Genomic DNA, 20569 nt, shown 5'->3' on the forward strand with positions numbered 1-20569 from the left:
CCCATATTACAAAGGTAACATTTACATTTGTTTTTCAGGTGCCCACCAAATGTATAAAGGCCCTCAAGCTGGAAAAGGTGCCCCACCCTGATTTAACAGAATGCCAGTATTGCCAATCAACAAAAGTTCAAAAGGTGCCATACTACAGTGGCTTACAAATATAAACTTCTTCTTGTGCTACAGAATTTGCCAAGACAAATACACATGGGTTGAGAAATATGAACTTCAAGGGCTCATAATGGTTGCTTCAAATAGAAGGTGAGCATTATAAACTCTGCTTTAAATGCCTAGGAAACTGGCAAGTTGCTTCTTTCCCAGCTGGTGGATGGATGGTCCTCCCATCTGGAAAGGGGAGGTTGCACAGAGCAGGGATGGAGATCCTGTTGTCCTCCAGATGTTGCTGGACTGCAACTTGAATCATCCCTGACCCTATGCCATGCGGGCCGAAACTGATGATAGCTGGAGTCCGATTAAGATCTGGAGGGCCACAGGTTCCCAGCTTCTGCATCTATCCGTCTGATGGGAGTGGTATCTACCCCCAGCTGTCAATCATCTGCCATCACAATGGCATCAGGTGAAAGGTGCTTTGAAGTCCCAAAGTCAGGACTGCAAAGCACCTTGAAAGGCATCACTAAAATGAAGGGTTTTCCTTCACTTTAGCAGACAATCTCAGTGAGCGCATACACTAATCGTGAATCAGGAATGGGTTTCCATCAAAAGCCCTGCTCAGACAGTGGGGTCGGGGGACTTTGCCTTAGCAGGAAATATCAAAGCAACCCACACCCTAAATCCTGAACTGAGGGAAATGGTTTCATGGGCCAACTTGGATCCCCTTGGCAGGGCAGGTTCCCCACCCCTGATGCAGCTCTATAGTTCAAAACATCTCTGGCATGTCTTGCAGGAGTAGGCTTCAGGATTCTTGAACTGTGGGCACGGAACAAGGCTCACATTCCTATAGGAGTTGCCCCTGCTTCTAAAACTGAGGCTTGCATTCTGATTCCCCAATATGCCTCGAGTTGGCAGTACCTGAAAGTGCTTTGTCCAATCCTGTCCAAATATGCTTAAAGTGATGCGCTCAGCAATTTCCTCCTCTCAAGCTTGAGTTAAAGGACTCAGTGCTTTTTAAAGGCCATTTTTCCTGGGTGTTCCTTGTCAGCATTTCAGCCATCAGGCAACTGGGGACGCCATTATTCAATCCCCCATTTAAAAGAAACCTTATTGGAATACACACACACCTGTGGTTCTAAGTGATTCACAACATTAGTCAACTGTTAATCAATGGAAATGTTGTTCTCTTAGGGTGAAAGCATGGTTTTTAAAGGCAGAGATTAAATGTGGCCACATATACAAAAAGAAAGAAAAAATAGCACATGAACACACATCAATCTCAGGGGCTGACTAGGTTGGTGAGATACTGATGGATAGCTTTTGAGAAACACTTTAAAGATGATGACAGACTGAAAATTACAGTCCTATTGTCATACAAGGAAGAATTGTGGAGAGGAAGGGATGGAATCCCACCATGCGCTGCAATTTAAGAACAAAGTGCTTTCAATTCTCCTGATAAAGCAAAGGTGGGAAATCTGTGGCCCTTCAAATGCTGCTAGACTCCAACTCCCACCATCCCTGATCACTGCCATCTGGGCAGCTGGGAGTTGGAGTCCAACATCACCTGGAGGGCCACAGGTTCTACACTCCAAGAAAGAAGGTGATCCGCTGGACCATGGGATGGATTGGTTCCCCTAGGGGATTTTTCTCGTAAGATAAAGGTGGGAAACTGGTGGCCATCCAGATGTTTGCTGGATTGCAACTGCCATCACCCCTGACAATTGCCTCTGTTGGCTGGGGCTGATGGGATTCAGAGTCCAGCATCACATTGAGGACCACAGCTTCCACTTCCCTGAGAAAGGGGATGGCCAGCTGGAACATAAACCAATGGTAATTAGAGTCCAGCAACACCAAGCTCCCCCTGCCGCCACCACATTCCCCCCATCTCGCCACGGAGTGCCCTTACCTGCTGCCCACCACCACACACACGTCTTTGTGCATGCACATACACAAACATACACCCCACACACAAACATGTTCTTCCCAAAGTGATGCCAGAGGAACAGGAGAGGGCAGCATCTTTTGGTTCCACATTATTTTGGTTCCCAGGCAAGTGCGGCGCTAGCTTCCGGAAGTACATTGGCAGCCGTGGCAGAGGCAGCAGAGGCAGTAGAAGGCAGCAGTGAAGGCAGAGGAGATGGACGCGGAGGCAGATGGAGCCGAAATGGGACACCCGTGATTGGCATCAGAAGCCTGGGTGGCTTCTGTAAATCTTTGAGGGTGTCCCACTCAAAGCAGGGCAGTTGCGTGATATGGTGTATGTTGTCATCTGTCTGTCTCAGGAGACAATAGAGGAGTGTACCTTGGCTAGTGAAGTCAAACGGTTGGAAGGTTACAGTACCTGCTGTGACTGTAGAGACCAATATGGAAGAGACATGTTTTGTTGCAGCTGGGGCAGATGAAGGTGTCTGGCTGTGCTGCGGCAGGTGCCAAGGAAGGTGGTGGCCTCTCCTTCATTTGAATTTTTTAAACAGAAACCTGATGGCCAACCTATTAGGGATGCCAAAGCAGCAGATTCCCTATATTGGCTTGGGATTGGACCAGATGCCCTTTGAGGTCCCATCCAAACCTATGGTTCTAGTTCGGCTACATTTCCACCAAGTTCAGCTAGCCTTCCCAATCCCCACCACGGCCACCTTACCCCTGAAGTTAAAAAAAAGGAAGAAGATTTTCCACCTTTAGCATTCCGCACTTGAAAACGCTCCATGTGTGCTGGAAACTCTGACAACTCACTAATCTGTCCTGAACACATCTTGTTTGGCAATTATATGGTAATGAACCCTTTCTCCTCGGTTCTTTCCATTCCTGAATGATTCATGCTCCGCTTTTCGGTTCTAAAAGCGCCGTTTTGAAGCTTTCCCCCAAATTCCACAATAATGTATCTGTTAAGCCAGAAAAAAAACTCATGAAGATTTGCAGCTTTTTGAGTTCACCTAACTCCCCCACCCCAACACAGCAGTTCCCTGTGTGAGTTGTTTGGGATCGATTTAACAACTTCAAAACAAAAAAAGGTACACAGAGAGTGACTACTAGCATAGGAGACAGATTATCATTGTAGTCAATGGGATAATTGCTAGGCCACAAAATTAGGATTCCCATTGGAATTGATCACACACAAGGCCACACACTAAAGAATATACAGGAAGCACTTCATGCATGAAATGATGGGTGATTGTGTGCATTCCGTAGCTGGCAGCTAACATGCTGTTGTTAACACTTCGGTGGCTAACTTTATTGTTATGGTTGTTCCGTTGAGTTCCTTGTTAGGACTCAAAGTTACAAAAGGCCTTGAATCAAGGGATAGTGTTATGCCAAGAACTCCTCCCACATTTATTTATTTATCCTCTTACCATTCTCCATTAATTACTAGGGGGTGGGGTGGAACTGAATTCTAGGGAGAGAGAATTTTAGAGAAATTTCCCAGGATCAGGTGCAGGGTTTTGTTGTGGTGTTTTGCTTCTTTTCAAGCTGGCAAAGTTTCTTCCCTTTCATTCCACAAATTATCGCTGATGGACTGTACTCTGCACACCTCTCTCGGCCTGCACTTTCTGAAAACCTCCTGACATCCTCTCCTGGGCTTACATGCAAACGCAGAATTAACTAATTTAGGAGCAGCAAAATAAGCAGGGCCTAGAATCTCTCCGACCTCTTCATAGATCACTGCCTTGTTGTGGCGAAGGGGCTTGAATAAGGAGCTATGAGCTATGCCATGCAGGGCCACCCAAGACAGACAGGTCACAGCCGAGAATTTAGACTAAATGTGATCCACCTGGAGAAATACGACTAAGACGACTAAACAACAAACAGAATCTTTCTGAAGCAAGGTCAAGAAGCAAACACAAGGGTGTTCACTGACCAGCCAGGTAGGCAGGGATTCAAAAATCAGGGAGCTGGTGCAAAAGAATCAGTCTGCATTCTGTGCCTGGAAATAAAGGCTTTGAAACCTGAGACCCACCTAGAGGACTGTTACCTACAGAGCTGATCCAGAATGCAGCAGTCTGATTGGTCCACAGGAGCCACCCAATCCAGCTCCAGGTGGAAGTGAATCAGCGACCTAATTGGCCTGATTGGGGGGGCTCAGTTAAGCCCCCACCCCGCTTAATCGATTACATGACACAGTGCTTGCACACCACCTGATTGGCATCAATGCCCATCAACTTTGGGGGCCCCCAACCCCCTCAAATATTTTATTGGGAGGATGAAGCCCCCTCAGCCCCCAGAAGTTGGCTCCTATGCCTTGGGGAGCTCCAGATGGTTTTCTGAAGAGGATTCCTCCTGTGGGGCATGGCACCGGGTATGCAACCTGCTTTCCTGCAAGCTGTTGGTTTTCTTGAAAGCCCTTCTGAAGCTGTGCCTGACTGTTACGAGCACGTTGGTTGTGCTCATTTAGACAGCAAGGGCCATTGGGTGCCAACTGTTTAGGGGACAATTTCCTGGCACAACATCCCAAGCGCCAGATGAAAATGTCAGTTGCCACACGCCCAGGGAACTTTTTTTTCCTTGGCAGCAAAATGTCTCTCATAATTGATTCTTTTCAACATCTGGTGTGCAGATCAACATGGGCGGCTAACAGTCCAAGAATGGAAGGGCGATTCATTTTCATTGCAACTTAATAAAACAAGCAAGTGAGGCGGGGGACGCGGGGTGTCAGAAACACTTTAAAAAATAGTTATTCCTCCACTCATCTTAATGGGAAAGGGAGCAGTTGGGTGCAGTATGGATTATTACTTAGCCAAAGGACTTGTCTTTCAGCATCACAGGGAAGATAATTAAATGTGTAGATAATAAGCCCAATTTCCAGTCCTAGGAACTCATAAAGGATGCCAGGTTCTCTCTCTCCCATTGATATCCGTGCTCAGAATGTGTCGTCCTATTGCTCGTTTTGTGAATAGAAACCCAGCGGAACAAATGTCTCATTGCATGGGTCAGTGGACCTGCAGGACACCAACACAGCACTGTTCATAAGGCACTGTTGCACATGCTTTCCCTTTTAACAATCTTGGCACAAACTTCATTCTGCAGTGCATTCTGGGAAACTAAAGACCCATGCGTCTTGGTGGCTGTCCAACGAGACGCATTTTCCATAATGTGCTCCTTCTGGGGTAGTTTGTCCTCCTTTGGTCCTCACCCTTCACTCAGCTCCTGGCGCTCCTAGAAGTTGTCAGCATGTGACAGTGGCCACACCCTGGGAATGGCTTCGGCTGGGCAACTAAAGCAGGAGAGGGCAGCCGATGGATCTCAAACCCTCAGTGAGTTAAGGGACTTCCCTTGCATGTGAAGACAGGCTTCAATGGGTTGAGAAGAAGAGACCAAGAGTGGGTCCAATGGTCAAAAAGACGGTTTCTGTATGTGCTGCAGAGAAAGTGAGGGGCAAATGGAGCTCGTTCACCTGGAAGGTAGTCCATCTCAGAGAAGGAAAACTCTGATCCTTAACCTTCACTGCTTTATGAGATACCTTTGGGAGAAGAAAGGGCTCCGGAGTAAACAATACACTAATCTGGAGTGGAGTCCCAAGGCAGTTGGATGGCGTCTTGTACACCTCCTTCCAGCAACTCCTGCAGCCAAGCTGGTGACAAACATATTGCTCTGCTTTCCTTTGGACCTCATCAGTGTGGCCGAGAGGGGAGTCTTGACATCTGGGCAGCCCAGACACATTGCCCAGGCTTGCGCCCTGGAGAGGTCAATTCCATGCTTCTAATGCAGCAGTTTGACTTCATCCCCAGATGCTCACTCCATTGTCTCTCAAGACAGATGGATACCAACAATTAATTCAGTGGAAGCTGGTCCATAAGGACAAAGCAGGCTCTTCCCCACCAAACTCTGCTGCCTTCTTACTTATGACTAACCGGGGGTTTAGCTTTGTCTGTACCTGGCTTTGGCTCCACCTGCTTTTGGCTCTGACTCTACCTACTGTTGGCCTCCCTGCCTTCCTCCTCACCAGTCCCAATGGACACTGGTATCCACTGTATAGGAGCCTGCAAGCTTGCCTTTAAGGCAGAGGCAGAAAACCCAAGGCCCTCCTTGCCCCACACTCAAAAACTTCTGTTATTATTTATTTAAACTCTTTGTGGCGCCTCAAAAAAATTGCAGATGTTGCCACTGAAGGAGAATGTGGCAATCCCATTCTAAGTTTGCTTGATGCAAAAGCCAGGGTCCAATGAGAGATGCAGTTCATCCCTCTGCTAAGGCACTTACCAAAGACACTTACCAAAACCACTTGCCATTCTTACCAAATCCATTTTGTCTTCCCTCGGAATTCCTCAGGTGTTCTGCCTGAGGGTGAATAGCAAGAGTCACTTTGAATTTTGCTTGAGGCAAAAGCAGAGCAGTAGACAATTGGCAGTAGACCAGGTTACCAGTCCTTCTTGTTTAACAATAGGGACAACAAAAGCTTTTTCTTCACACCTCCACCCACCCTGGCCTCCAAATTGCAGGCCCAATACAAGCATATAAAGCCCTAAACAGCTTGGGGTCTCCCAAGTAACTAAATGAGTGCCTTTCCCAGCATCCACCATCTCAAACTCTGATCAGCTGGTGAGGCCTTCTTGGTGGTGTCACTGCTGGAAGCTCCCTGGTTTGCATTGATCCATGACAAGGTCTTTTCAGTGGCAGTTCCCCATTTGTGGAATACCCTTGCTGGTGAGGTGTGTCTGCCTCCATCATTATGAACTTTCAGGAGGAATTCGGAAACATTCCTGTTTGCCCAGGCATCTGATAGTTGAAAGACACTGTTTCTGGCAACCCTGAGATCAATGAATGAGAGAATGTTTTAAACTGTTTTTAGAAGGGTTTGTTTAAAGGAAAAAAAGGTTTTATTATGGATATATTCGCTGCCCTGAGCTCCTTTGGGAGAAAGAGTGGAATCTAAAAATTGAAAGAGGAGGAGGATGGAAAAGAAGAAGAGGGAGGGAGAGAGGGATGGAGACATTAGTTATCTACAGTAACTGTGCATTTATATATGAAGGCTATTCCAGAGTATGGTTCACAGGATGCAACAGGTAAATGGTTCCACCCTCCAAAACATCTGGTTCTACCACCACTCAGCCACTATTTTGCATCTGTTACAATCATCTCCTTCCCTGATTTCCCTTTAGATGCTGTACAGAAGAAGGGCTGAGTTTGCAGCTTATGTGTTGAAGCCCAGAGGCTAAACGTTGCTTGCAAAGGATTAGTGGCCTAAGATGTATGTCTTTCAAATGTTGCGATGGAAAGATCCCACGGGCTTGTAGGCGAGTTTGGTTCCTCAATGCTAGTTGGGGGTGGGGCGGAATTGGTGAAGCAAAGGAGAGTCCTCTTGTAACGGGGGAAAGAGGACAGCAATCTCACCAAGGACAGATGAACAGTCTGAACATTTAAAAGCGATTTAAGGTTCGTCTTGGCCTGTGTGATGGGTGGCTATCGGGGTTCCAATAAATAAACAAAAATAGACCCAAGAAGTCTGTTCACAACTGCTCTACATCACACATGTTTAGCAACACAACTGTGTCATATTCACACTTTACATTTCTAGGTGTCCACACTCTTCTGAAAAGACTCCAGTTTGCAGTCCAGGCTTCTTCTTTAAGTTTATGTTATGTAAGACGCAGCGTCCCCCCGGCAATAGCAGCAACAGAATAGAACCGGCTGAAACAATCTTACCCATATTCACCATGAGAATGAAACCCTCGGTGACCCAGATTGTATCCAAGCAACCAGGAACTTTGCCAGTATGATGAACATTTCCCCCTTATTCTTTTTGGGAGGACTGTTTTCATAAGAAGGCTAACGCACAGGGGAAACCATTATTGAAAAGAAGAATGTTTATCTTTCTGCTGCTGTTGTCTAGAGTTGGAACGGACAACTTTTGGAAGAAACACAATCATAATCCTTCTCCTCATTTGACCCTTAACCTTTTACTTCTCAACTTACCCATATTGAACCTTTATATATAGTATAGAAAATTTATTGACCACTGTCATTGCCCTATGCCTGTGAGAGCAAGTTTCATAGCTTAACTATATGCTGCACAATGAAGGACTTTCTTCTTTCTCTCCTGAATCTCCTAACATTCAGATTCAGCAGGTTGTGAGAGGCTGGAACAGACCAATATCATGCTAATCTGACTCACCAGAAGACACACACTTATTTAATTCAGCTCTTTATTCAGAACCATGAGGACTAGAATTTACTTCATCTTTGGGAGAAGGTTCATAACACAGGGATGGAGTACATGCTTTGCATGTAAAAGGCCCCAGGCTGAATTTCTGGCATCTCCACTAAACACCAAAGCAAAATAGGTAATTTGCTGCATGTGTGGGATGAAGTGGGAGTCGGAATTCAGGCAACATGCAGGACTTGCACATCTCTAGACTGAATGCACTGAACTATGGAATTCTGGGAGGGTACCTGCCAAATCTTTTCTGAGAAAGGATTTCACAGCATGGATCTGCTGGCACCAAATCAGGCATCCCCAAACGCAGACCTCCAGCTGTTTTGGGACTACAACTCCCATCATCCCTAGCTAACAGGACCAGTGGTCAGGGATGATGGGAATTGTAGTCCCAAAACAGTTGGAGGGATGAGTTTGGGGATGCCTGTACTAAATGCTCACCTTCTAGTTGAAGGTAGTCTTCTGAAATGCAGAGGACCGGGGGGGGGGGGGGACAACTAGCAGCACTCCTCCAGATGATCCCAGTGACTGAGCTGGGATTTAAGGGCTCAGGTGGTCCTGAAGGTATCCGGACTCCAAGTTGTTTAGGACTTTGTATAGTAATACAAGAACCTTGAACCTAGCTCAGTAGTAGACGGGCAACCCGTGTAGGAATAAGGCTGCTAGACATTTTCTAGAGCTTTCAGGGTCTATGAAAGATTACAGAGCCACCCAGAGCTTATCGTGCAAGAGAAGAAGATGTGATGTTCTCCCAATTGCTTTTCTCTCACCCTTCCTCTTGTCCCTTTTGCTGGAGATAAGCTACACTCCACAGAACATGACGTGATTTACAGCTACAAACAAAACTATCCTCATTGTCACCATCTGATATAAGGGGCCAATTTCGAACTCAGTTAATGTGAGCATTTGGCAGACTGCCAATGGGGGGAGGATCTTGGATTGAAACCAAAATTAGCCCTACTCAGAGTAGACACATTGAAAATAATGGACATGATGAACTCAGGCCCATTAATTTTAATGGGTTTACTGTAGTCTACCTTAGACCACATTCACACCATACATTTAAAGCATTAAGATACCACTTTAAACAGCCACGGTTTCCCCCAGAGGATTCTGGGAACTGTAGTTTGCTTAGGGTGCTGAGAGTTGTTAGGAGATCTCTATAGCCTTCACTGAGCTACAGTTCCCAAATTGGTTTAACAATCAATCCTTCCTCTCAGGGAACTCTGAAAATTGTATCTCTGTGAAGGTAGTAATAATAATAATAATAATAATAATAACAAGAAGAAGAAGAAGAAGAAGAAGAAGAAGAAGAAGAAGAAGCAGCAGCAGCAGCAGCAACAACAACAACAACAACATTTTGAACTGAGCTTAGAAACATAATAGGAGCCAATGTAGGTCTTTCAGGACCGGTGTTATGTGGTCCTGGTAGCCACTCCCAGTCACCAGTCTAGCTGCCACATTCTGGATTAATTGTAGTTTCTGAGTCGCCTTCAAAGATAGCCCCACATAGAGCACATTGCAGTAGTCCAAGCAAGAGATAAACAGCACATGTACCACTCTGGTGAGACAGTGCCCAGGCAGGTAAGGTCTCAGCCTGCGTACCAGATGGAGCTGGTAGACAGCTGCCCTGGACACAGAATTCACCTGTGACTCCATGGACAGCTGTGAGTCCAAAATGACTCCCAGGCTGCGCACCTGGTCCTTCAGGGGCACAGTTGCCCCATTCAGGACCGGGCGTCCCCCATACCTGCCCACCCTCTGTCCCCCCAAAACAGTACTTCTGCCTTGTCAGGATTCAGTCTCAATTCATTAGCCGCCATCCATCCTCCAACCACCTCCAGACCCTCTCACGGGACATTCACCACTGTCACTGGTTCTGATTTAGATGAGAGGTAGAGTTGGGGACATCTCTTAACAACTCCCAGCATCTTCAACAAACTACAGCTCCCAGCGTGGTCATCTGCCTCTGAATGCAAGTTGCTGAGAATCACAATTGGGAAGAGTGCTGGTGCACTCAGGTCCTAATTGCAGGCTTCCAACAGGCACCTGGCTGGCCAGGGTCGGAGAACAGAGTTCTGGACTGGGGGGCATTTGGTCTGATCCAGCAGGGCTCTTATGTTCTCATGGTGCAGTGATATTCTCTTCCTGCTCTGGTGGGCTGCAGCCCAGGCTCCATGCCTGCTATGCTAACGAACACTCCAGGTTGGCAAACATGAGGAAAGCTATGCAAACACAAGATGTTGCTCCTCTCCAGGGCTGTCTCGCTCAACTTCTCATGGCCTAAGGCTACCGACTCAAGCAGGCTTGTGAGCAGAAGGAACTGAGCCATATCTAGGATGCAGCAATTTGTCAAGAAACACTAGAACTAATTGAGAAGTGAAGCCTTATTCAGGTGTAGCAAATTTCAGGCTTGGGGGCCAGTGGCAGCCCCCAGAGTGAATGGGGGCACTGCACAGCCAACCTTGGCCTGTTCTCAGCCAGTCTCCATCTGCCAGTCTTCTTGCCTAGCAACTGGTCCAGAGGGTAGCACTGGCTGTCTTCTTCCTTAGACCCAAAGTTGTCTTCATCAAACTCAACAGGAAGGAGGATAGAGATAAAATTAGTTGACTGTCTGGCATTGGCTTTTGCTCCACCTACTGTTGGCCTCCTGGCCTTCTTCCTTACCATTGCCAATGGGCACTGGTCACCACTGCTGGAGGCTGGATGCGGCCCTCCAAGCCCCTAGTTCTTGAGACCTGCTCCAGCTACACACCCTCTCCCCAGTCCATCCACCCCCCAACTGCATCAGCCTTGCTTTGCACCATCTTTGACTCTATTTGCTTAGCTGGGATGTTTCCTTGAACTTAGATAATGCCTCTCATTTGCCTGAATGGGAACTTTCAGCCTAAACTACCTCTCAAGGTTGTTGTGAGAATGTTAGGGAGAGAGGGAGAGTCATGTATGCCACCTTGAGCTCCTTCAGGAAAAGGAGGGATACTTTTGATAATGATAGTGAATTAATTAGCTGATGTGGCAAATGAATCCTGTGTGTTATCATCCCTCCCCAAGGACGTGCTCTATGGGGAGCTGGCTTCAGGCACCACACCCATTGGCAGACCAACTCTGCGTTACAAAGATGACTGCAAACATGACATGAAGGCTGGCGACATGAAGGCTGGCGACACCAACCCTGCTATGTGGGATGACCACAGTGCCTGGAGACAGGCAGTCAGGTTGTGCATCCATAACAGTGATCAGAGGAGGAATGAATGCTGGGCCTGGGAGGAGCACAGAGAGAAGAAACGCCCGGGTGCATCTGCAGCAGCACAACTAGATGCCTTCATCTGCCCCAGCTGCAACAAAACATGTCTTTCCTGCGTCGGTGTCTACAGCCACGGCGGGCGCTGCAACCTTCCAGCAGTTTGAATTCACTCCCAGAAGTGCACTCATCTCCATTGTCTCCCAAGACAGATGGATGCCAACAGCAGCAGCAAAATCATTCTTCTTCCTCCCAATGGTTTCATTGAATTCTGGGGCTGTCTGACTTTTAAAAGAGATGATCCCAGCTCAAAGATCCTTAACAAAGCTATCGCCATCAGAGGGGTCCATCACAGCATCAGGGCTTACTGGGACTTACTCTGAATTGTAACTGAGCCCAACACCGACAATGACGCAAGTTCCCTAGCTGTGTCGAGAGGACCAGAGACATTTTAAAAGGAACACTGAAAAATAGCTGTAGATTTTCTGGTTTGGGAGCCCAGAAACTTTGAGCAAAAGCCAACGTCAAAGAGAGAAGCCAGGCTCTCCCATATCATATATTGGCTTGAGATAAGAATGTCTGTGAACATGTGCATTTTGCCCCCTCTTGGCACAAAGAAAATACAAAGCCAGACATTAGCTCTGGCTCCACCTCCTTTTTGGGCTCCCTGCCTTCTACCTTACCAGTCCCAATGGGCATCATAGAATCATAGGGTTGGAAGGGACCATAAGGATCATCTAGTCCACCCCCTGCAACGCAGGATCTTTTGCCCAACATGGGGCTCGGACCCATGACCCTGAGATTAGAAGGTCCCATGCCCTACTGACTGAGCTATGACTCATATTAGTGGGTGAACAATCCAAAACTGGGTGAATTCTGCTTCACAGCATCAGTCACCACAACTTGAGTCCGGCCCCCATGAAGAACTGAGATGGGTCTGTCCATCCTTAAAAATAGGGTAAAGGACCCCTGACAGTTAAGTCCAGTCACGAACAACTCTGGTTGCGGTGCTCATCTTGCTTTACAGCCCGAGGGAGCCAGCGTTTGTCCGCAGACAGTTTTTCCAGGTCGTGTGGCCAGCATGACTAAGTCGCTTCTGGCAAAACCAGAGCAGCACATGGAAACGCCGTTTACCTTCCCGCCGGAGTGATACCTATTTATCTACTTGCACTTTGACATGCTTTCAAACTGCTAGGTTGGCAGGAGCTGGGACTGAGCAACGGGAGCTCACTCCGTCAAGAGGATTCGAACCGCTGACCTTCAGATCGGCAAGTCCTAGGCTCAGTGGTTTAGACCACAGCGCCACCTGTGTCCCTCTGCCCATCCTTGCTTCAGAGTAATAAATACCTGGGGAACAAACTGCAGGCACCCTGCTTATGGAAGCATCCAGCTGACTATTCTGGATAACAGGATGTTGGTCTGATCCCATGGCCTCTTTTTTACATGTACATATGGGACAGGGGCTAAAATGGAAGTCCACTTTGGGTCCACCAAGACCTTTGAAATTACTTCTTTTATTAAAAACACCACAAGACTGTGATGGAAGACTAGCAAATGCAAAGGTCTGGGAAGTGGAGAGAATTCAGGCCTTCCCCACTATTGGTTCACTTCGTTTGGTTTAGATATAAAGTTTCCAGCATGAGCCAGCTAATTAATTTAAATGAAAATGCCACAGCTAATTGTAGCCTATCACCAATGTGTGGATGCATGGAGATTCCAGTGACACAGTGGAAGGCAACAGCTCCAGAGGCGCGATTATCATGTACTGGGCCCATAATCCCCCCCCCCAAAAAAGGGGGGGGTGGAATCACACAATAGACTCTAATGGTTTCCAAGGAGCTGTTACTAAACATCAGGTAAATAAAAAATCTTATTGAAACGTAGTTTATGCATTGAGACCTTTCTACTGCAGATGCAAATTAGCAGATCCAGTTGCCTTGAACAAACATTAAGGATTCATAAGGCTGAACCCAAAGACTGCTGCTTTTCAGAAGCATTTTTGGTTTTGTCTGTCAAAACCCCCGCAATCTTTTCAACCAACTATAGGAACACCTCCAAAAATGTCACCTATTCACACCATTTTCTCTTCCCCTTTCTCTCAGATGGGCTTGGGTTCCTCACTTGGCTAAATCTGATTGCCTATGTATCATTGTGATGTCATCCCATTCAGCTGTGCGATTGCTGATTGGCTGGGATCATCCATGAAAGAAGGAGATGCAAATACCAGGAGGCAAAGAATGATGCCAAATAAAAAATAGATGACAATAAATGGGACTGGGAAAGGTGAGCATTCTAACAATCAAAGCATTTTTCAGGAAATATTTCTCTCCTTCCCCAATTCCCACATCTACAGAAACAGAATGAAACATGAAACAGAATAATTTAACAAAGGAGGAGGTAGATTCTTACCATCGCAAGTGGAACAATTCCTGCAAAAGTCGCTTGGCTGACAAAGATCTCGGAGACCACCAGCTCGCTCACAGACTCATCTCGGGGGTATTCCACCTGCCAGGTGATTTGCTGGGCCCCCACCAGGCCACTACTGTTGTCTATCTCAAAATCCATCTGAAAGATCTCGTAAGAAGAGACATTTGCCCTGAAAAATTAAAAGGTGGTGTTACTTGGAATTTGAAATTGGATCATTTTTTTAACATATTACATAAACGTTTCATATTTGGACAGAAAAAGAAAAGACAGAGATTTCTTAAATTTCCACAGTAGGAAAACAGTGGAAGCTCCTTGCAGCCACCAGTGCTGGCCATCATCCCCACCCCAACCAAGCTTTCTCCGTGCAACATTACACAATGATGCAACACAGTCTCCCTAAAAACCCCATCTTCCCTGACAATTGCCCAGAGAGAGGCTGCGGCTGATAGGAGCTGGAAATCCAACATATGTTCCCTGTCAGGGTCCAAGGCCAATAAACTTGCCATATTACGCCCAGTGAAAATGCCCAGGGTAGAATTCTGAGCACCAGAATCCCTAGGAAACACAGTTTTCCAGAGCTCCTGAGGCTTTGGAAGGTATGATATGATAGCATAACTAAAAAACAGTACTGGGTGATCAATACCTCCATATCATAACCTTGGGGTCCTAGATTTCAGTGGTGCCCCTGCGGTGTCTCTGAGGCTCTGGGCCCAATTGTACAGAGGATGTTGAGAGCTTCAGACCCATAACACCTAAAGAGCCACAGGCTGTGCTCCAGTAGTTCAACCTATACACCCTGGAGTAATCTTTGCAAGAGTTGGCATCCATATGCATCCTTATAGACCTACACTGGCTCCCAGTACGTTTCCGAGCACAATTCAAAGTGTTGGTGCTGACCTTTAAAGCCCTAAACAGCCTAGGTCCAGTATACCTGAAGGAGCATCTCCACCCCCATCATTCTGCCCAGACACTGAGGTCCAGCACCAAGGGCCTTCTGGCAGTTCCCTCGCTGCGAGAAGCCAAGTTACAGTGAACCAGGCAGAGGGTCTTCTTGGTAGTGGCACCCGCCCTGTGGAACGTCCTCCCACCAGATGTCAAAGAGTAAAACAACTATCAGACTTTTAGAATACATCTGAAGGCAGCCCTGTTTAGGGAAACTTTTTATATTTAATCAATCATTGTATTTTAATATTCTGCTGGAAGCCACCCAGAGTGGCTGGAGAAACCCAGACAGATGGTTGGGGTATAAATATATTAGTAGTAGTAGTAGTAGTAGTAGTAGTAATATTGCACTTATGGGGGATGCCTAGCTGTGCCAGTGTTATGTATCTTTCTCCAAACTGGATTCCCTCCAAATGTTCTTAGAGTTCACCAGGGATGATGGGAGTTGGGGGGGGGCACCACAATGGGAAAGGCGTGGAATAGCTAGGGTGTGTAATAGGCAGGAAACTGTGGTCCTCGAAGTGCTGTCGGACCACAACTCCCATCATCCCCAGCCAGCGTAGCCAATGGTCAAGGATGATGGGAATTGGGGTCCAGCAAAATCTGGAGGGTGCCACCTTATCTTTCCCTACCATAGGATACTAAAGGGAGCGGGACGTGACAATGTTTTAGAAGGAAAGCTTTTCGTATAATCCTCATGCTGGGGGCAGGTCTGACTCTGGTTGAGTAAAAGGGTGAAGGTTGCAAAATTCCAATGACGGCAGCTTTAAAGTTAAGGACTGGTGATGCCCTTCTTTCCTTTCACCTGCAGACAATTTGCATACACCAAGCAGGGCAGGCATTTGCAAAAAATAAAATGAAACCAACAGAAGGTGCTTGTGTTGTCTTAATCTCCTTTTTTAGTGGCACTGCAGAAACAGCTGTACTCACCTGTCAGAGCAGTTCTGTTCTAATTAGGTTTCATGTCTCAGACTGTCATTCATATATATATATATATATATATATATATATATATATATATATATATATGCTTTCGTAGATTTTCACGGGTACAGGAATGCAGGTTTTGGTGTCTTCGGGTGTCTTCCCGTGTAAGAGTTGGGATGTCTAGGCGACGTTTCGACGAGGTCTCACTCGTCATCTTCAGGCACACAGAACGCCATCACCAATCAACCACACCAGACCCAAACCCAGACCCTCTCCACAGATAAATTACAGACACCATCCAGTAGCCAAACCATAGTGGCACCTCCGGATGCTGCACCCCCCTGCAATCCCTACACAGATCTGGCTGGCACAGGGCACAAAACCACAGCTCGCCCCTATACACGAAGCCAAGCCAGAGCACAACTAAGTGCAGTACAGCCATCTTCTCAGAAAAACTCTTCACAAGCTCAAGAGGTCAAGACACGAAAGCTTTAGCAACTAATCCACACTTAATGACCCTCCTAAGTGGTACTCAGAATATCACTCAAGAAATCACTCAAGATATCCCTCAAGTAATTAAGGAACAAAAGAAGAAAAGGCACACTAACCTGGGAACTTCCTCTCTGCCCAGAACGTTGGAGGCTATACACCACACCCCCTCAACAGTATTTATAGGAACTCAAACACTGAGATCCTGCTCTGTTCCAGTAACAAGAAGCCGAAAGCACCAGCCTGAAGATGACGAGTGAGACCTCGTCGAAACGTCGCCTAGACACCCCAACTCTTACACGGGAAGACACCCGAAGACACCAAAACCTGCATATATATATATAATATATATATAATATATATATATATATATCCCCCAGAGGAAACTTCTTACAAAGTGAGCTTACCAGCCACTGAAAATGCTTTACACGTTGGCAGGCATTGAGCCCTCTGAAAAGATTGTGACACTTCTGCCACTCCTTGAACGTTTGATTTTTATCCCTCCATCTCACAGTCAGATCATTTGGCCCAAGCCTGGCAGTATCTGGGACACAGAATCCCCCACGGAGAAGACTGCAATCAACCTGTGGCCCTTGTTCTGTGCCTTTTCCCAGGTCGTAGTTATAATGAGCCACAGCACGAAAACTTTCCAAAGTGGATTTATTTTATTTTATTTCACCTCTCGCAGCCCTTTTGCCGTCCCGGGGGTCTTTGTTCTAAGACTCACCCCATTGACCCCGAGCCTTTCCTAGAGTATGAAGACTGATCGGTACTTCGTTCCCTGGCTCGAAAGGTTATTAACTGTCAGTTCCAAGTTGTGTCTGTCATCAGCACATTCAGGAACTCAGCAAAATCCACAAGTTTGCAAGGGACCTTCAGAAAAGGCTGGGGGAACTTGTCCAAATCACAGAGTATTAGAACTGTAGAGTTGGAAGAGACCCCAATGGCCATCCAGTCCAACCCCCTGCAATGCAGGAATCTCAACACATGGTTCCCCCATCCAATTTGAAACCAGACCAGGCCCTCCTTAGCTTTGCAAATGGGTGAGCAGTTCTATTGCAGCTCCCTTCAGCTTAGTTCCACTCTTCAGGGCAGACAAGTAATGGCACAGAAACCAGCAGGGTCCCAGTACAGCGCATGCAATGCAGAAAGTGAACATGAGTGCCCAACCTGGAAGGTGTGGGGAAGCAGGAGCCTGATACAGGGATAGGGAGAGATTCAGTTCACTTGGCAGTTGAACGCAAACCTTCCTGATTTGCACTTCTCAAAATGTAAACACACCATCACCATCACCATCATCATCTTATTTGTATGCTGCCTTTCCATAGTGGGGGGTGGGGGGACATGTTCAAGGCAGCTTACAACATGAAAAAAAAGGTAAAGGTAAAGGACCCCTGACAATTAAGTCCAGTCACAGACGACTCTGGGGTTGTGGAGCTCATTTCGCTTTACAGGACGAGGGAGCCGGCGTTTATCCGCAGACAGTTTCCGGGTCATGTGGCCAGCATGACTAAGCCGCTTCTGGCACAACAGAACACCAAAACCAGAGCAGAGCATGGAAACACCATTTACCTTCCCACCAGAGTGGTACCTATTTATCTACTTCCACTTTTGGGGGCATGCTTTCTAACTGCTAGGTTGGCAGGAGCTGGGACAGAGCAACAGGAGCTCACCCCGTCGTGGGGATTCGAACAGCCAACCTTGTGATCAACAAGACCAAGAGGCTCAGTGGTTTAGACCACAGCGCCACCCGTGTCCCCTACAACATGAAAAGATTTACATAATTATGAACATAACCAAAGTAGCCATAAACAATAAATAATACACATCAACAGGTGTACAACCAAACTGAACAGTCTTCCCATAACTCATAATATCTAAAAGTAAAGATAAAAAATAATAATATCAATAGCAGCAACAAAAAACCCAAGAGAAACCTCTAAACAATACCCCAACCCAAGAGTCTGTTGAGCAGCCTCAGCTTTCGTAGCTGGAGTCAGTCAGTCAGAGCCCCTCCCTCCCAGGCCAGGTGGGGAAAAGTCCAGCAAGGCAAGGACCACGTCTTCCAGCAATCACAGCCAAGGTGGTCTCTGGTCTCTTCAGCAGCCTCAGCTTTTGTAGTTGGAGTCAATCAGGTCCTTGCCCTGCCAGGTCAGGTGCAAAGGCAAGCAAGGCAGGGAGCGAGTCTTATGTGGGTATCTGTCCATTCCTTTTGGGGGGCGGTGCAGCCACTGGATGCAGACCTGGAACATGCTCTGACCCAGAGCCTCCATTCCCCTTTAGTACCTCAATCTCCATAACTAAAGAGAAGTCACGAATATACAGCCACGATAAGAGAATAAGATGAGTCTGCTAGATCTGGCCAGCAGCAAGTCTAGTCCTTTTCCCCCAGTGGCAAATCAGAGGGCTGCAGGGCTGCAGCTGATCCCTGGCCTGAATTTACCATTTCAAACAGTGGCTTTAATTATGTTATTTCAAGATTCAGTGAAGGAATTGCCAAAGAATGGCCTATAAATATTCTTAATAAACCAACAGAAAGGAAAGGCATTGGCTCTCCTCGACAAGAAGAACTCCAAAGGCTTCCTCTTCAGGCTGGAACTTGACTACAGATTAGCTGTCATAAGAAATGATAAGAACATGACAGTCCTCAATCCTGTTAGATTCTGCACCTCACACCACATTCCTTCTGAAGGAAGACGAAACTTCAAACTTGCATAAACTCCTCCTCTCTTTCTGGTACTTCCTTCTTCCACCATTTTATTTTCAATTTGCCCAATAACAGAGATAATCCCTACCTTCTGCAAACTTAGCAAAATTCAAGTTTCAATGGAATTTTGAAAGAAGGAGAGAAAATATTTGATTTGGTTTAAAAAAAAAAAAGAAAAAAACAACCACACAGTTATTTCCTGCAAGCAGAAGGAAAAGACCTTATAATTTTAGGCAGCTGGCAAGCTTGCTAATAAGTCCATTTCTATGGAAATGAGTTCGTAACTATTAATTTTGCCTGCTCCTGATCTATTCTTGATGTGCTTTTCAAATTTAGAAAAGCAATTCATGATTCTCTCAATTTGGTAATTACTGACTCCCTTTGATGAATCCAGCCCAGTGTTTCAGACATGAGACATTCATTAGACATATTTCTTTCTGGTGAAGGGGGTGGGGGGCAGAAATAATAAAAAGCACCACTTAGTTTTATTGCTTCCCTGCAGTCTTAAGTGAGTAGGTCCACTGAACAAAGCCTAGTCATGGAATCCTATTTTTTGCTGTAATGGCACTTTCTTTTTTTGGGGGGGGGGGGGATTTCTGCAGAGTTTTTTAGCCTTTGACATGACTCTGAACTGTGTCACAAATTTAAATTACTCCAGTGTCATCAAAGATGGATGTGGAAACTACTCGGGTGGCCTTTAATTCCCATGGGAGTTTTTCTGTCGTAATGTTTCCATTTCAATGGGGGCTCTGGCTTTGGGCCCCGTGGCCCAATTATTTGCAATTTTTGCTTACACCACCATAGGAGAGTAAGTTGCAGGGATGTTGCCAAGCAAGGAATGGAGGGTTTGAGAAGAAGATCTGCAGGCTCAGAGCATGGCAGGAGACAGGGCATTTCCGTTTGACACAGGGTGTCATTTCCAATCAAACTTTGTGTACACCATCACCATAGTAGCCAGGAGAGCAATTTGTAGAGAAGGTGCTCACCAAGAAGCAGAGGGTTGAGAAGAAGACTTCCAGGTTCATACCATAATGGGAGATTTGGCACAAGGCACCATTTACAGACGGGTGTCATCATTGCACCCTTTCTGGCACCAGGTTGAGACTCCTGTTTGCCTATGCCAGATGTCACTAACCCACTGGGGCCAATTGGCACCCTTGGAATTTTGAGAGTGCCATGTGGATGCCAGTCACATCTTGGCTGTGAATCCTGGAAGTCCTGCTCCCTGCCTTGCAGGCCTGGGAGGGTGAAGCCCAGACTGACTCCAGCTACAAAAGCTGAGGCTGCTGAACAGACTCTTGGGCTGGGATGTTGTTTAGGAGATTTTGTTTGGTAAGGGGTTGTTGGAGTTTTTGATATTAATTTGCAGCTTTATTTTTAGATATTATAATTTATGTGGAGATTGTTCAATTTGGATGTGTATTTTTTGATGTTTTATTTATTGTTTATGAGTACCTTTGTTAGGTCTGTAATTACGTTAAACAATTTAAGTTGTAAACTACCTTGAGCATGCAAGGGCCAAACTAGGCTTTTTTCACCCAAGTCAAAACTCAGTTTGGCACACACACCCTACACACAT

General features: G+C 46.4%; 1 protein-coding gene across 2 annotated transcripts in view; it reads right to left on the bottom strand.

Annotated features, from left to right (window-relative positions):
- Window positions 1-20569, bottom strand: part of TMEM132B (transmembrane protein 132B) — a 375194-nt gene that overhangs the window by 99256 nt on the left and 255369 nt on the right. For both annotated transcript variants that reach the window (XM_083476418.1, XM_083476419.1), the window contains one exon: window positions 13908-14094. In XM_083476418.1, the coding sequence (XP_083332544.1) occupies window positions 13908-14094 (187 nt within the window). The remainder of the gene's footprint in view (window positions 1-13907; window positions 14095-20569) is intronic.

This window comes from Podarcis liolepis (assembly GCF_965112155.1).
Source record: "Podarcis liolepis genome assembly, chromosome: 15".
Taxonomy (NCBI): Eukaryota; Metazoa; Chordata; class Lepidosauria; order Squamata; family Lacertidae; genus Podarcis; species Podarcis liolepis.